This window comes from Loxodonta africana, chromosome X (genome assembly GCF_030014295.1).
Source record: "Loxodonta africana isolate mLoxAfr1 chromosome X, mLoxAfr1.hap2, whole genome shotgun sequence".
Lineage (NCBI taxonomy): Eukaryota > Metazoa > Chordata > Mammalia > Proboscidea > Elephantidae > Loxodonta > Loxodonta africana.
In genome coordinates this window covers 127250639-127268923 of record NC_087369.1, presented here as the reverse complement: position 1 = coordinate 127268923, position 18285 = coordinate 127250639, and the positions used below count along the sequence as shown (strand labels likewise).

Genomic DNA, 18285 nt, shown 5'->3' with positions numbered 1-18285 from the left:
CCTGTTATTGTTGTTGTTAGCTGCCATTGAGTTGGCCCCCAACTAATGGTGACCCCACGTACAATGGAAGGAAACACTGCCTAGTCCTGTATCATCCCCGTGATTGGTTGCGGATTGCACTATTGTGATTCATAAGGTTTTCACTGGCTATTTTTGGGAAGTAGACCACCAGGCCTTTCTTCCTAGTCTGGCTTAGATTGGAAGCTCTGCTGAAACCTGTTCGGCATCAGAGCAAAATGAGGTGCATTGGCCAGGAATCGAACCTGGGTCTCCCACATGAGGGGAGAGGTGAGAATTTTACCACTGAACCACAATTATCCCCATAAATAAATTCATCTATTAAAAGATAATTGTTTGGGTCAAAAAGGAACTACAAGCATAAAAAAAATAGACTAAAAAAGAGTAGAGGGAGGTAAATTAGAAGAGGGGGAGATGTGACTTAGTTGAAAGGTAAGAATGGGAAAATAGATGTAGAAATAGATGAAAAGTAAGGATCACAAATGCGGCATAATAGCAATTAGCAATCTGACAGAGGGTTTTCATGGTAGGGGTAAAGTATGAAGAAAGAGTAACTTCGCAATGGCAATGTGTACAGATTATAGAGGAAAGGAGCTATCTGATAGGAAAAAACTTAGAGTATGAATTGAAGATTTTGTTTAAGAAACAAACGATACAACCCAGCTGCACAGTCAGGGTTCTCTCTAGCTAAGCCGGCTCACAGCACCAACTGTGCAAACCAGTCTAGGGAGGTTGAGAGCATTCACTTCTGATGCCAAATATTAAACCCATTAACCTGTTGCCATCAAGTCAATTCCAACTCATAGCTACCCTACAGGACAGAGTAGAACTGCCCCATAGAGTTTCCAAGGAGTGCCTGGTGGATTCAAACTGCTGACCTTTTGGTTAGAAGCCTTAGCTCTTAACCACTACACCACCAGGGTTTCCATGGTAATTGTGGTGGGTAATAAATTCCACTCTCCAAGCCAACTGCATCTAGACTCCAGCTGCTCCACACATCCCTTTCTCTCTCATCCCCATTCACCCAGGGTTAGGTCAGCAGGTATTGGCCCCTTCTCTTGTTTCTTACATTCCATAATCCACTGGAATGACTCACAAACTCCAGAGGAAGGGTTATCTTTAATCTAGCAGAAAAAAAATGATACAAATACAGTGGGCGAGGTCTGGGAGGGATCTTGGCTCAGAGCTTCCATGTTTCCAGGGAACACTCCTACCCTCCCAAGAGCAGATGTTTACTTTCACCTCCCAGAAGCTCCACTGAGCCTCCATCTATCAAGGCCTTTATTGGCCTCCCCGTGTGCCATGACAGATTATATCGTGCCTCCTGAGGCTTAGTCAGCATCAGGCCCTCAGGTGGTTCTTCTTGGTCTGGCCAGCCCCCCACTCATTGGCCTCATGTGTGGTACGGCTTGCAGGAACCAGGGCCAAAGGCCAAATTGTTTACTACAAGGGAGTTCCACACCTCGTGCCAGTCAACTATTCTGAAAGCAGAGGTCCTGGGGAAAAGAGAATGGGCATGAGGAGGAGGGACAGAGGAAATGATTATACTTCAAATAATAATGAGGGAATTACTGGAGTGTTTAGGGATAAAGGAAAAATAATTCTATCACATTCAGCATGAAGTAGTAACTGTGAGAAATTGGAGATTTGGCTAAGAGGTCAAGAATAAAGAAAAGTGGGAGCTAAACATATGCAGATAGTGTCTTCAGAATGGTATGACTGAAATTACTCAGGAAATGGAGAAAACAAGGGGAATGTTCTCAGTTTGAAGACAGGAGAACGAAAATATTCAAAAGGAAGTTAAAAGCGTTATAGCAAAGGACAATAAAAAAGGTAACTATCTTCGGATTGAAAAGGAAATCAAGAAAACGTGCATGTGGATATATAATAACATGACAATTGTCAAAATAAATTACAACTTCAAATAAAAGAACTTATTAAACAACTTCAAATAAAAGAACTTATTAAATACACCACAGTTTAGTTGTTAGATTTATGACAGTTTTTGCCTTCCAAGAATTTAAATTCTAAAACAGTGCTTCAAAAAGAAGTATTTTCAAATCTGCAAGAAAACCATTTATTTCACCTTTAAACCCAAAACCTGTTGCCATTGAGTTGATTTCGGACTCATGGCAACCCTACAGAGCAGAGTAGAACTGTCCCATAGGGTTTCCGAGGCTGTAATCTTTGTGGATTACACTTCAAAATAATGGGGAAAAAAACCCTTCACAACTGGACCAATAAGTAACATCATGATAAATGGAGAAAATGCTGACGTTGTCAACAACTTCATTTTACTTGGATGCACAGTTAACACCCATGGAATCAGCAGTGAAGAAATCAAACAATGCATTACATTGGGCAAATCTGCTGCAAAAGACCTCTTTCAAGTGTTAAAAAGCAAAGATGTCACTTTGAGAACTAAAGTGTGCTTGACCCAATCGACGGTATTTTCAATCGCCTTATATCTATGCAAAAGCTGGGCAGTGAATAAGAAGACCAAAGAATTGATGCCTTTAAATTACGGTGTTGGTGAAGAATATTGAATATACCATGGACTGCCAGAAAAACAAACAAATCTGTCTTGGAAGAAGTACAGCCAGAATGCTCATTAGAAGCGAGGATGGTGAGACTACATCTCATGCACTTTGCACATGTTATTAGGTGGGATCAGTCGCCGGAGAAAGATATCATGCTTGGTAAAGTACAGGGTGAATGAAAAAGAGGAAGACCGTTGATGAGACAGACTGACACAGTGGCTGCAACAATGGGTTCAAACATAGTTGATTGTGAAGATGGCACAGGACTGGGCAGTGTTTCATTCTGTTGTACACAGGGTTGCCATGAATTGGAACCAACTTCCCGGCACCTGACAACAACAACAACAATCTTTATGGAAGCAGACTGCCACATCTCTCTCCTGCAGAGTGGCTGGTGGGTTAAAACCACCAAGCTTTCGGTTAGCAGCTGAGTACTTAACCACGGTGCCGCCAGGGCTCCTTCATTTCACCTTTACTACTTTTTGAATAAAACTACCTCAAATTTTATTTTCTTTTTTATATACACTAGGAAAAGTAGTACTAGGAGATTTGGAGGAAGAACACAGAGGTAAAGACTGGCTCAACTGAAAAGTAACTGGAAATGGGGATGTGTAAGGAGGCAGTGAGCGAAGGAGAGGCCATTAGATACCATTCTTGAGTGGCAAAATATCAGTTAGTTGTCCGATACAAAGTTTTGAGGCCGGGGACAAGGTGGCCAAAATCACTAGCAAGAAAGATAATTTTTTGGCACCAGAAATATGTCTAAGATTATAGGTGCTTTTTTTTACACTATATCGAAAAAAATTGTTCAGCTTTTTAAAGTGCATTAAAAAAGGCAGTTAGTATAAAACTATGCAACAAATAATTTAGAAGCTAGTAGTAGAATACATTTCCAGTTACTTAGGGAACTCTTCTAGCTTATTAAGCTGTAATCACCATCAAGTCCCTGAAAATCATTCAAGAATTAATATGCCAATGTCTGGGTTCTAAAAGTACAAGCAAACCAGGAGATGACTTGGGTTGTTATTCTATATACACAGAGGTTTATCATGTAACGGCCTAAACTTCCAAGGTCATGAATCGGCCCACACACGAGAAATACTATAGCTATCCTAAATTCAAAATGAGAATTGATAATTTCTGTCAGTTGCATAACAGAAAAAATTGAATAATATCAAGAAATTAAAATCATCCTTTGAATGACTATAAGTAAAGTACCAATGTTCTAGACACTGGTAAAGGTCTACAGAGTTTTGGTAGCATTCTGACATACAAGTCACATCCAACTTTTGAAGAGAATTCAACACCATAATTAAAAAAAAAATGTGTAATACTTTGTATTAAATGGCATTGTTGTTGTTAGTGCCCTCGAGTCCATTTTGACTCATAGCGACCCCATGTGACAGAGTAGAACTGCCCCATAGGATTTTCTAGGCTGTAATAATCTTTATGGGAAGTGGATCGTCAGGTCTTTCTCGTGCAGAGCCACTGGGTGGGTTTGAACTGCCAATCTTTCAGTTAGTAGCCCAGTGCTTAACTGTTGTGCCACCAGGGCTCCTTATTAAATGGCACAGGAAGATAATAAAAAAGTGAGGTTCCTCCACAATAGGGAATTTGCATACCATGATTATTGTCCACTGATCAATTGTTTTTGGCTAGTTATAGAGGATCACTGACTTTAGAGCAGAAAAACATCCTAACAGTTCATGTAATCCCACCTCCTAACACATTCATTTTCTCTACAGTACCCCTGATAGAAAGCCTAGGTTTTTCTTGTATAACTCCAAAGAGGTTACTTCTCCCAAGGCAGCCCATGGCATTGGTAGGATTTTCCATAAATTAGAAAGTCTTTTCAAAATATGGAGGGATTTATATATCCGAATGTTTTAGTTAGGACTGGCTTCATGGGCTTGTGGCCTATGCACAGGGCCCTGTGCTCAGAAGGGCCCCATGCTTGGTTTAATCCTCTGGCGTCACTGTCTTGAAATTCTTAATCATTTTTTAACAAGGGGCCCTGAATTTTCGTTTTGCACTGAGCCCCACGAAAGAGATAGCCAGTCCTCGTTTTAGTGGTCATCTCTGGGCAGTGGAATGATGGGTGATGATTATTTTTTTCTTTATACCTATACATAGTTTCTGACATTTTTACAATGAATATTTTTTCACTTTTATGATAGAAAAACAAAGCTGTTTCTTACACACCGAATACAGAAAAAGGAACATCTTTCTTAAGGTAAATAAAACATTTCTTCCTTCCAACTTTGGGCAATACAAAACATGTACTCTATTCAGCATGACAGATCTTCAAATATTTTAATTATAGCGATCTTGTTTCCCCTTACTTTTGCTGTACGCAATCGTCTAGGCCTCTTATTATTTCTTCCACTACTCTTTTAACAAACCTATTTGGCAAAATCCCTTTTAAAATATGGCATTCAAACCCGAACACTAGATATGGCCTAAACAAGTGAAGGCTTTTTACATTTTGGACTCCATGGTCCTATTAAAGTGGAGCCTTAGTGGCGTAGTGGTTAAGAGCTCAACTGAGAACCAAAAGTAAAGGCAGGCAATCGAATCCACCAGCTGCTCCTTGAAACCCCTATATGGCAGTTCCACTCTGTCTTATAGGGTCACTATGTGTCGGAATCGACTTGATGGCCACAGGTTTTTTGGTTTTATTAATGCAGTCTAAAATGATACTAGCTTTTTCAGCCACTACACCATAATACCATATTCATCTTGTGGTCAATTAACCTACTTTGAACTTTTTCACAAATATCTCTGTTCTGTACAGCTTATTTTTTTAAACCTAAATGCAGTTTACACTTACCCAAGCTAAATTTTATCTCACTGATTTCAAATGAGCATTCTAACTTGTCCAGATCTTTATGAATTTTTATTTTATTGTTCATGATAGTGATTTGCAAACCCAAACTGCTAAATATTTGTTTGAAACTACTCAAGCTCAGCCCTCAGGGATTCTGATTTCATTGACCTGAACATCCTATTTCTTCCTTAACTTTGTATTACAAAATCTTTAAAACATACTTTAAAAATAGAATACTATATTGGAACATTCATGTGCTCATCACTTAGCTTCAATAGCTACTAACATTGTTAGTTTTCTTTCATTTATCCCTCCATGGAATATTTGAAAATAAATTCCAAACATGACATATCATTTTATTCACAATACTCCAGGGCCATCTAGTTTCTTTTAAAAAGGTCTCGGTTAAATCTAATGTGCAGCCAGTATTGAGAACCACTGACCTATGGTATCAAGTACACCCTGCAATTTTGAGACACCTGCAAATTTGATAAACATTTCTTTTTTTTTTTTAGGTCAATGGTAATGATCAACAGGTAGGAGCAGAGTTGAGTTTTGGAGGCGAGGCCACTGAAAGAGCCACAGCTTGAAGATGGTACTCACTGTCAATGTGCTAGTTTACCATACAAATTAAAGTGTGTTTTAGTTTGACAAATTGGCTCTTTTTGTTTATAAACTAGATTGAGGGCGCTATGTCCTACATTGTGTAAGGCAACACTGTGCTAACTGTATAACGGTCATTTAAATAAATTTCCTAATTACAAACAAGATTTATTTCCATTCTAAGTAAAATATTTGATTACAAATTTATGCCATAGAAATGACTGCTGGAACCTTATAAAGGATTCCATCTTTCCATATATTGCCATGCTTATAAAGTCAAACAAGAATACCTTTACTGAATTTTTATAATCTCAATTTCATTAAATGTTAATGAACAAACTAATTAGTAAATTGACAACACACTTAGTAGGAAATACATTCAAATAAGAGAAAGTAGTGCGGTCAATAAAGGTTGTGGATTTTCCTGACTCTATTATCTTGCTATTAGACCCAAGTCTGCCAAACAGGACTATGAATGGTTATTTCAAAATAACGAAATAGTCACAGTTGGCATTTTGAAAGCTGCCAACTTTACACTGAGAGCTTGGAAAACTGTTAATAAACAGAATTATTCTTTTGTCCTGTGTTCTTTCTCTCTGCATTCTTTTAAAAGCATTTACTTGAAAACTGGATACATGCAAGCACTTACTTCCTTCTCTAACTGAAATCTTTGTTCGTTAAAAGACTTGGAATTTTTCTAGGGAAGGAACTGATGCCACAAATGGCAGATTACAATGTCATTTGGGAAACAAGAATAGATGAATTATTAACCAAACCCAGCTACATTTCTAAAAATGAAAACATAGGACAATATAAGAATTGCTACCATCTTTATTTACAACCACTTCTTACTCTTAAAAATTTATGTATCAATGTACAAAAAAGTAACAACAACAACAAAATAAACAAATTCCTAGGTGCAAAGCAAAAAGCAGGTATGGCAGCAAATGAACAAACTCATATATAATATAGGTCTATTAAGACATTATCTAGAAAAACCAAACCTAGGCATTCCTTTGGTTAGTTTAAAACAAGAGGACAACTAATATAATAATAAAAACAAAAAAAGTGATTATCACTTGTTTTAAAGCTTCACTTCTTTATATCAGAGTAAGGGAGAAAAACAAAGCCATCTAGAATTGATTTGAAATAGCAGAGGAGACAAAAAAACAACAAAGGTTTAATTCTCATCTCCCTTTAATGTTCTATCTCAGGTTTTCTTCTTACATCCATGAGGCTATTGCTTTTCAATAACTTTTTTATAATTGCTAAGGGCACTATACCTTGAGTCTCATATTTTCAAATCCAAATAAATGAATCTCGGATATTTGCTGCATCCCCAACAACTACCATCTCTTGCTTTTGTACTATCACATTATTCCTCCCACCTGGAATGTCCTCCTCACTTCTCTCTACCAAACCACGTCCAGATTATTGTTAGTGCTCCTAGATGGTTGATTTAATTCAAAAACAATCCAAGCTGGATTTTGGCAACATGCCCCACAGATGCCACACTGGAATTCTGCCACCAGTACACCACTTATTATTAATCACTGCTTTTAGGAAACCTTTGTATCACTGAACAGGACATTTGATAAATATACTTTACACCAGAGCTAGCCTTGGGAAATTGCTTTAAGAGTTTCTAATACCCCCTCATTCATGGAGATTTATAAGCCAACAAAACCAGCCTGATATCATTAGTGGCTATCTCAGTAATTATACATTTGTTTGCTTATTTATATTTATTGTCTATCTGTCCCACCAGATTATAAACTGAGAGTAGGAACTATTTGTTTTATCCACCTGTATACTCAACACCAAGGACAGTGGCCAGCGGCCACCCCATTTCTCTGCTTCCCTTCGCAGCAAAATTTCTAGAAATAATTATCTATATTCACTCTGCTCCAAAATATCTGCTTGGCTCATATACCCTAGTCCTTCTGGTCTCTGCTCATTGTTGTTGTTGCTGTTAGGTGCCATCAAGTTGGTTCTGACTCATAGTGACCCTACAGAACAAAACATTGACCAGTCCTGCGCCATCCCCACAATCATTGCTATGTTTGAGCCCATTGTTGCAACCACTATGTCAACCCATTTCGTTGAAGGTCTTCCTCTTTTTTGCTGACCCTCTACCTTACCAGAAATGATGTCCTCCTCCAGGGACTGGTCCCTCCTGATAACATGTCCAAAATATGTGACATGAAGTCTCACCATCCTCACTTCCAAGGAGCACTCTGGCTGTACTTCTTCCAAGATAGACTTGTTTATTCTGCTAGCAGTCCATGGTATATTCAATATTCTTTGCCAACACCATAATTCAAAGGCATCAGTTCTTCTTTGGTCTTCCTTATTCACCTCAAAGAGGCTTCCCCAGACCAATTTATCTAAACTGCCAACCTCTTGTCCTCTCTATCACTGTACCTTGCTTTATTCTTCTTCATATCATTGTTACCACAGCCATACTATTTATTGTTTGTCTCCCTCAACTAGAATGTTAGCCCCATGAAAGTTAAGAACTTTGTTTTGTTCACTGCTGTTATCTCCAGCACCTAAAACAGTGCTTGTTTTTAGAAGACACTCAGTAAACAGCTGTTGGATGTATGTATTGTATACCATACCATTTAGGATTTACTCTTACCTTTTGTGGTTATATAGCAGCAGCAAAAGGTGGAAAACTGGCCGAACTTTCTAACATAGCCCAAAACCCACTGCCGTTGAGTTGATTCTGACTTACAGTGACCTTATAGGACAGAGTAGAACTGCCCCATAGGGTTTCCAAGGAGTGGCTGGTGGATTCGAACTGCCAATCTTTTTTTGGTTAGCAGCCATAGTTTTAACCACCATGTCACCAGAGCTCATTCTAACATAAAACCAAACCCACTGCCATCAAGTCGATTCCGACTCATAGCGACCCTATAGGACAGAGTAGAACTGCCCCATAGAGTATCCAAGGAGCACCTGGTGGATTCGAACTACCGATCTCTTGATTAGCAGCTGTAGCACTTAACCACTACACCACCAGGGTTTCCTTCTAACATAAAAAAATAAATAAATAAAGGCAATATAAAATCCATGTCATAGCGGTATAGCAATGTGGCTGCACAACAAGGGTCAGCATGAATCCAATCCCCAAAATGTGAAGATGGATCCAGTCTTCATATTTCCACTTCTCCATCCTCTTCACCAGCTGCTCCCACAGCTCTCTCTCTCTCTGTCTCTGACCTAGCTACCAGGAGCTAGGTCACGGTTTACAAGTTAAAAGGACACTGTCCTTCAGACTGCCAAATAGGTAGACGCCAGCCACAAGTATGGGGAATCCACACAACACTCCAACCTTCTGACCTGCTGGCCACAAATTTTGGGCTGGTTTCCCACGACCCCTTTGGGATGCCAGCTGCAAGCTTAGGAGTCCACACAACACCCTTACTTTCTGACCTGCTGTTTCCTAGCCCTGGTGGCACAGTGGTTAAAGTACTCAGCTGCTACTGAAAGGTCGGCAGTTCAAATGCACCAGCCACTCGGTGGGAGAAAGATTTACTGTCTTGGAAACCCTATGGGACAGTTCTACTCTGTACTATAGGGTCACTACAAGTCGGAATTTACTCAACAGCAGTGGGTTTGGTTTTTTGCTGCTGTTGTTTTTATACCATACTTATGACTACAGATATATAATAGCAAAAAAAAAAAAAAAAAAAGGATACAAACTGAGAGATACACAGGGTGAGGTCTGGGAGGCTTCCCAACCTGAAGCGTCCATGTCCCAAGGGAAGCAGTACTCTCTCTCCCAAGAGCAGATGTCCTGTCAACCAGGAAACTCTCTTGAGCCTTAGCGTTCAGGGCTTGTATTGGCCAGTCCTGCATTATAGGCTAAACCATGCCTCCTGAGGCTAGTTGATATAAGTCTCCCAAGTGAGTCTTTTCTGGTCTGGCCAGCCCACATTCACCAGCACAAATTCTCAGGTATGGCCTGGAAGTCCCAGACCAAGACATCCCAATTACTCCAAGGGTTATTTCTCCAGTGCCAAGGACAAAGGTCACCTTACTTAGGGTAAAACTAGGTCCTTCACCCCACAGTGACAAACATAGTGCCTTTTATTTTTATTATTACTTTTTAGTTTATCTTACATCCATGGTCCTTTCACAACAGTCCACAAGCAGTATGGGCTTTCACCACCTGCAGAATTATTTCTTCTTCAAGTATTATGTTTTGAGAAAAACTACTAAAGCAATCAAAGTTATATGTCCTTTTCAATACCACTCAGCAAGACGACAAGTGACACATCTATAAAGGCATTGTTAAAGAACTTCTAGGTTTCAGGCAATTACAGATCAAAAAGAAATGCCATCATAAATTATTCTAATTCTTGTACACTATTCTGATTATAAATCATAAATGAATAATCACTATCATACTAAAATTCTTGAATAATTAACTATCAGTGTTTTGCTTTTACAATGAAATCACTGTAGATTGGACATACTCAATGTTGCTACTCCAAATAAATTTTTATATACAACATGGGAAAAGTAATTACTAGGGAAAAATCATGTAAGTGCATAGCCTTCTTTGGTCTTCAGTCACAGAAAATTCATTTAACATCTTAGTCTTCCATCAATAGATAAATGAACATCAAATGTTTGTATAGATGCTCACAGGTTTCAGAACTCATTTGATCCACATAATTATGTGAGATAGGAAAAACAAGTTTTAAGCACATTGTGAGGATAAGAAAACTAAGACTTTATAAAATAATTACAACTGAATAGAGACATAAAAAAAATTAAAGAATCAAGGATGAGAAAGGAAGCAGTGTTAATGGAGTAAGTGGGATCACTAGATTCGGCAGTGTATCCACATATTTGTATGTGTGTTGGTCTTGGGTTTTTTTTTTTCTCCCCATTAGATTGAAATCGACTTGATAGCAATTTTTAATTTTCTACTTACATTATAACTATCCAATATCTTAACAAAAAAAACTTTTCCATATAATCCATATCATTAGACTTTAACTTTTGGGGATTGGGAATTCAGGGCCCTAAATCGAATTGAAGTATATTCCAGCCTATGCTTAAGGAAGGAAAGGCCCCAGCAGCAAGCAAAGTAGGGGAAAGGCAAGAGGACAATGTGCCAACATAAAAAAGCCTCAAGGGTCATAAGTATACAGTCAATAATTCTTCCACTACTACCAAGAAAAAGTAATGACATCCTCCATCCTTCATTTCACAAAATCTTCTGTTGTTTTTAGTTGCCGTGAAGTCCAATCTGACTCATGGCGACCCCACATGTGCAGAGTAGAACTACTCCATAGGGTTTTCAAGGCTGTGACCTTTTGGAATCAGATCGCCAGGCCTGTCTTCTAAGGCACCTGTGGGTGGGTTAGACCTGTCAACGTTTTGGCTAGTAGTGGAGAGCTTAACCGTTTGCACCACCCAGGCTCCTTCAATTTGGTCATTCAGAGAGATCTTTAAAGGTGTTTTTTTTTTTTTTACCTGATTGTACGGGAATCAAAATATTCGGGGGGGGGAGGGGGAGACACACAGTGTGATGCGCCCTCCCTAGGGGTTGGCCTAGGGGATTTTCTTTTTAATAAGCTCAAATGATAATTTACTAGTTCATTGGAGCGTATACCTTTCCTTACCTAAAATAAATCAGGGCCACCATTTGAGCTACGGTTCGAATCTACCAGTCACTCCTTGGAAAGCCTATGGTGCAGTTAGTTCTACTCTGTTCGCTATGGGACAGAATTGAGTCTACGGCAATGGTTTGGGTTTGGGTTTTCCCAGTAATGAGGTGCCTGAGAGGTCAAAATTTTTATCAGATTGTTCCTTCATGAGTATGGAATGCAGGGATGTTTTGCTAAGAAATACTTAATGTGAACATTTTTAGAGTTCATCTCCTTGGGTAGGAATAGGAGTAAAGGGGAGAAAAGCTTTATATTTTCAAGGGTTGGTCATTAAGAAGTTTTTTTAAAAGGCTACTTTACTGTTTAATATGTATGTTTAATTATGACAAACCATTTACACAGTGACTTGTTAAGCTTATATACATATCATAACATTTTGAAATGAACAACTTATTTCAAACATTATCGTGTTCTAGCTTTTACAGAATTATGATGCCAAGATCAAAGAAATTAGGAAAGAGAATGCCTAAAAATCCTCTATTTTAATAAATTTTATTTCTTAGTTTTGTTTTATACCACCTAAATAAGATCCCCTGAGGGAGATTATCAATCCAATGCCCAAGAAACTGCTTCCACTATTCAGATACAGAAAATTCAAGAGTAAAATATTCTCAGTAAACTACTTAAATTAAGGCTCTCTGATTGGCAGATCTTCCTAAGTCCCATACACTAGAATACTTAATGGAATGTAGCTCCTTAATTTCATCAGTGTAGTAGATTCCATCTGCCAAGCAGAACCAATTGTTGATTTTTGCATAATAACCCAAATACGCATAAATTATTTTTAATTATATAAAACCAAGTGCTAAATTTAGGTGCCATAGAAAAGTCATTACCCTTATCAGCCAAGAGGAGCAAGGGATGATGTAAGTAACCACAAGAATCCAGAAGAACGAATTACTTCTCTAAATGAAGGAAAATCACTTTTTCTGTAAAATAACCTTATATATAACAAAAATGCCCACAGAACAGTCCACTTTGCTGTGAGCCAGAACAATTAAGTAAGATAAACTTAGGCAAATGGTTAAGTAGTCTACCAGATAGCCAGTATAAATATTTCAAAAATTTAGAAAAGGGCAACATAATTGTAACTCCAAACCAGTATACTGCTTTAACCATCCTAGGCTTTTATGTTGTGCTAATTCTATTACAAGAAAAAAAAATGTAGCCAACTAACTTCACCAAGTTCACATGTAAAGTCATTACACTACTGGTAGTTATTGCCAATTATCACAGGGCAAAGATATGAAATCTTAAAGAAAGTACAGTTATTAACATTTCTAGATGGTCATTATCTTTTCTTCATTACACGAAATGTATAATCTTTTAAAGGGAAAGCACAAAATATTGGATTTTAGCAAACAAAATGAACAAAGGCAAGCTTATGTTGGCACACATTCAAGCTCCTGGGAGAACTAATCCAAACGTGGATTTGTGGTAAAGCATAGCAAAGCTCTTGGCTTCACATTTTAAGTAAGAATACAGTAATTGAGCAACCATGAAAATCGGCACACACTTTTCCTCTGGACCAAAAGAACCAAATAAACTTTAAAAGCATCTTTTTGTTCCATTCTTATCCTTTTTGTTTAATTTGCATGGAATATAGTGGCAGGTCTCATGTGGTATATTTCAAACATCTTGACAATACCACAAGGAAAACAATCATATAAACTGACCAGGAAGTACAAAAATGGCGCTATGGCTCGTCACAACATATGCGGTAGAATTTCTTCTTATTCTAGGGATATGGGGAACAGTAAATGGGAGTACATGGGAGATAGATAAGAAACTGATGCAATTGGCCCAAACTTTCAGTAAGCCTATTATATCAAAATTCAAACATAGAAAGCAAAGAGTGATTATTTAAAGGAAACCTGCAACAAGTCAAAGATCATTTTATACTACATTACAGTGATTTGATTCACAAGATTTTGATTTACCTATTATTTTTCAGGAACACAGGTGCACAAAGAGAAATACACTTCTTTGTTAATTGTAGGTAGGAGCACTATAAAAAACTGGTCAAGTAAAATGATGCAGAACCAAAATATATTAGAAGACTATTTCTGAGGTTGTAACACAGGGCTATATGATCTATTTTAAATATATTCTGATCTATTTGCTAGAGACTCAGGTAGGTAGTTTGCATCACTGGGCAGTTACGGAAATCAATTCTCAAATTTTAATCTGGAAAATATTTGCATCTATTAAATGAAAAGACTCCTTTACAAAATAATACTTCTAATGTTTAAAAGGAGTCCTGGTGACACAGTGGTTAAGCATTGGGCTGCTAACCAAAAAGGTCAGCAGTTCAAATCCACCAGCCCGACTGGACAGCAACTTTTTTTTTCAATGTTTAAAAATCAGAAAATGACATGTCAAATTTATTGAAGCAATTTTTGTTGCCATATTTTCAAGAAGCTCTTTTTAGAAACTGGATTGATGAACAGGGTTTGCAAGATGAAAAAAAAAAGTGTCCTATAGAGCCTGGGGAAACCCTGGTGGCATAGTGGTTAAGTGCTACGGCTGCTAACCAAAGGGTCGGCCTCGGCCGTTGAAATCCGCCAGGTGCTCCTTGGAAACTCTATGGGGCAGGTCTACTCTGTCCTATAGGGTCGCTATGAGTCAGAATCGACTCGACGGCACTGGGTTTGGTTTTTGGTATAGAGCCTGGGGATTCTCTCCACCCTGGAGATGGCTTAAAAAACAAGGAAATCACAGCACACGTTTATCACCATCTTAACACTGATTTGGCACCTATTATATTCCATTTGGAAACCCTGGTGGCGTAGTGGTTAAGTGCTACGGCTGCTAACCAAAGGGTCGGCAGTTCGAATCCGCCAGGTGCTCCTTGGAAACTCTATGGGGCAACTCTGCTCTGTCCTATAGGGTCGCTATGAGTAGTAATCGACTCGACGACACTGAGTTTTAAGTTATATTCCATTTTGGAGCCCTGGTGCTCAGTGGTTAAGCAATCGGCCGTAACCAAAAGGTCGGCAGTTCGAATCCACCAGCTGCTCCTTGGAAACCCTATGGGGCAAGTTCTACTCTCTGCTATAGGGTCACTATGAGTCGGAATCGACTCGAGGGCAACAGGTTTGGTTTGGTTTATGTTTCATTTTATCCTTACAACTCTGTGAGGCAGGCACCATTTTACAGAAGCGGAAAAGCAGTGTCACCTCCTCCGTGACGCTTTAACCAATCCTCCAGTCCTTTGGTTCTAATCACAACTTGCCTGGTTTACTAGTGGGTCTTCCTCCTCCCCCCATCCAAGTTCAGCCACCTCGTGTTTGTCTCGATGAGGAGCGCTTCAAAAGCAACGAAGGGAATCTTAATTGTATGCTAGCATTCCACGTAGCACAAAGTAGGTGCTTAAGGTTGAATAAATGAAAAAAAAATTTGTGGAATGTCATCCAGCAGGTAAGAGATGCACATAGGACTACAATAAAGGTTTTCTAACTCACCCCTCTTCCCAGTACTTCACGCTGCCTAAATTAAGCCTGCTCCACCATTTTGAGGCCAAGATATCAAACTAGAAACTGTCATGAAAAAGAACCTTTGTCACTCTTAAGTCCAAAAGTTTGAAAGCCCCTCACAAGACGAATGGTCTCAAAATAACATTCTCAAGAGGCTTTAAACACTTGGCCGAGGAACAATTTTTTTTTTTTTTTTAATATGAAAATCGAGGGCACGATGGGATAGGCAGGAAGAGTGAAACTTTCGTTTGTTTTATTGGTTTTGCTTAGAATTAGGGCTTTGAAAGAAGGAGCAGCGCCACTCAGTAAAAACTGGTTGCCCGTCGATTTTATTCCAATTCATAGTGACCCTATAGGACAGAGCAGAGCTGCCCTATAGGGTTTCCAAGCAGCGCCTGGTGGATTTGAACTGCAGACCTTTTGGTTAGCAGCCAGCTCTTAGCCTCTGCCACCAGGGCTCCAAATACTCAGTACAGAAATTAATTCCGACGTTGTAATAGCTTTCTCATGGGAGCCTTGGTGGCGCAGTAGTTAAAGCGATCGACTGGAAACCGGCGGTTGGAAACCACCAGCCCGGTCTGCTTCAGTAGAGATTTATATCCTCGAAAATCGTATGGGGCCACTATGAGTCGAACTAGAATCAAGGGCAGTGTTTTATTATTTTTTTTTTTAATGGTTTTAATAGCCTTCTCAGAGGAGATCCTAAGGGCCAAAAACTTGGAAACAAAGTAAAAGATGTCGAATTGGGAGAAGTCAGCAATTCTGAGTAAGTATTCTCGACCCCCCCCCCACAACACCCCTCACCCCTATTCCCTAATTTCTCATTTGAAGCCCATCTCTCAGGATCTGATTGGGGCTCCTCCCTTTTCTCCTCAACCCCCCTTCCCCCAACACAGAGACACTTAAACTTCCCGAAGTGGTGGTTATCAGTTTTTTTTTTTTTTTTTTTAAGTCCACAACTACGAACTGGCCCCTGTCACCAGCCTTAACGAAACCCACCTGGGTCTAACACGCGTCATCAGCCCCTCCTCCCGGGGGAAGCGAGAGGGCAGGTCCCCAATTCTCCCTTTGCCCCAGAAAGAACCCTCCTCCCTCTCCCCGTCCCACTCAAAGAGCAACTGCTGTCCAGTGAGGCATTCTTAGGACTTGGTGGTGGCGGGAGAAGAACCCCAGTCCCTTCGCCCAGGGTTTAGGGTTGGGTGGCGGGCGGCAAGAAGTACCTGTTTTCCTCACCACCCTTCAAGTAACCGCGAACAATGCCCTGAGGCAGATGGGGGAGGCCAGAGCTTACCTGTGAGCCCTCCTCCGCCTTCTTCTCCGTAGCCCCGACGCCTTTGCAACACGAAGTAGTCGTTGGACCTTTCCATCAGCCACAGCTTCAGCGCATTTTTCAGGAGCACTTCCTCAGGCTTCAGCCACATCGTGAAGAACTTTGTGCCGCCCAGAAGCAGCAACCTAGATGTCCTCCTCACCTCACCCTCCACCCGTGTTTTCCCTTCTACTTCTCCTCCCAGCAAACCTTCCTCTGGCGGTAGCGCCTCAGGTTCAGGTTCTCCACATTTCCCCAACCCTCCCTACTCTCCCACGTAGGCAGAGCAATTGCCAATACCCTCCCACAGCGCTACAGCCCGACGAGGAAATAGTCCTGCTTCTTCACCTCTTGGGACTTGTAGTTTCCTAACTGCTTTTTCTGTACTCACGCCGCCGTAGCCAGAGACTACAATTCCCAGAAAGCAGTGGAGTGAAGACCGGGAGGGGGTACTTTCAAAGCGGGTCCCGCCACCAGTTAAGTGATTTTGCCTATGCAAAGTTTAAAGCGGTTTATTGGTCAGGTAAGTGTGAGCCCCAGGTATAAAGGTATTTCTTCATCCTTTTCATCCTTTTCCAGCTGAGGGCGTTAAACTGAAGAAAACAAAGTTCCCGAAATTTTGGCTTAACAGCCCCTTCTGGGAATCAGCAGTAGGAGCCCCGGATATTTAATGAGCATTTATTATGTGCAAAGGCTATAACCCTGGTGGCGTAATGGTTTGGTGCACAGCTGCTAACCAAAAGATCGGCAGTTCAAATCCTCCAGGGGGTCTTTGGAAACTCCATGGGGCAGTTCTACTCTGTCCTATAGGGTCGGTATGCGTCGGAGTTGCCTCGACCGCAACGGGTTTGTAAGGCGATTTCACGTACATTATCTCACGTAGTCCTCAAAGAAGTCCTGCGAAGTGTTATTCCTTACTTCGCACATTAGTAAACGAAAGCTTAGACGAGTGAGGTGACTTACCCAACGTCATACAATTAAGTGGAGTCTGATTCTATTCCTTGTCTAATTCCAAAATTCTTGCCTAGATTAAGCTCTTTCTGCCGGTACAGGAAGAATATAAAATCTCCAGAAGTTACTGTTTCCTTCATGCCGTGCGTCTCTCCCTCCCCCAACCGACACCCCAATCTATCTATTCAGCTACTGTAATAAGCCACAGAAAACCTCTTGTTCAGCTTTCATTTTCTGGGCCTAAAGAATTTATGAGCAGTTTTTTCCTTCTTTCTGAAGACTTTTTAAGGGACAAAAAAAAAGAATCCCTTATGGGGCAGCCTTCACCTTTTAGAATCCTTTCAATCGCACGCAGCTGCTTAAAACACTAGGATGCACGAGATCAGTGATTTGCACGATATCCATATGAGGAATTATTTGAGGGGCACTTTATTGCCATAACTTAACTCACTGGAATTAGAGAGTGCTCTGAAAGCGAAAATAGGTTCATGGGAAGGAAAGAGTTGGGAGGCAATGTATAAGCAAGGAGCTCTTGGCATGCTGTTTTGAGAATGAAGCTTCCAGGATGCACCCTCTCAAAGGAAGGTACTGCTACAAGCAGGGTTGTGTGTGTGTGTGCGTGTGTGTGTTTTCTTGCAGCTGAGCAAAGAGACAATTTGGAATTCTCACCTACTAAAAGGCAGTTAAGTAGCCCCAAGAAAGCTTTCTGGATAGGAGGATGGGAAAAGGCAGTCCTCCCAGAGCCCCTATCCCCTAAGAGGTCCCAATATGGATGCATATACTAAGGAAGATACTGTATTTCCATCTTCCTGGTGAAAGATCAGTCAGTGTTGCAAAGGCAGAGAGATGTGAGGTGTCCTTCTCTCTTTTTACC

The 18285-nt window shown here is 40.1% G+C and overlaps 1 protein-coding gene across 5 annotated transcripts in view; it reads right to left on the bottom strand.

The window, feature by feature from the left end:
- The window catches only part of TBC1D8B (TBC1 domain family member 8B), a 117385-nt gene extending 100628 nt beyond the window's left edge, over positions 1-16757 (bottom strand). For 3 of the 5 annotated variants that reach the window (XM_003414817.4, XM_010594702.3, XM_064278657.1), the window contains exon 1: positions 16443-16755. In XM_003414817.4, the coding sequence (XP_003414865.1) occupies positions 16443-16572 (130 nt within the window). In that variant the 5' untranslated portion in view covers positions 16573-16755. Of the gene's footprint in view, positions 1-16442 lie in introns of all 5 variants that reach the window. The other 2 variants (XM_064278654.1, XM_064278655.1) reach the window with 2 other exon arrangements.
- Positions 16758-18285: the final 1528 nt, after the last annotated feature.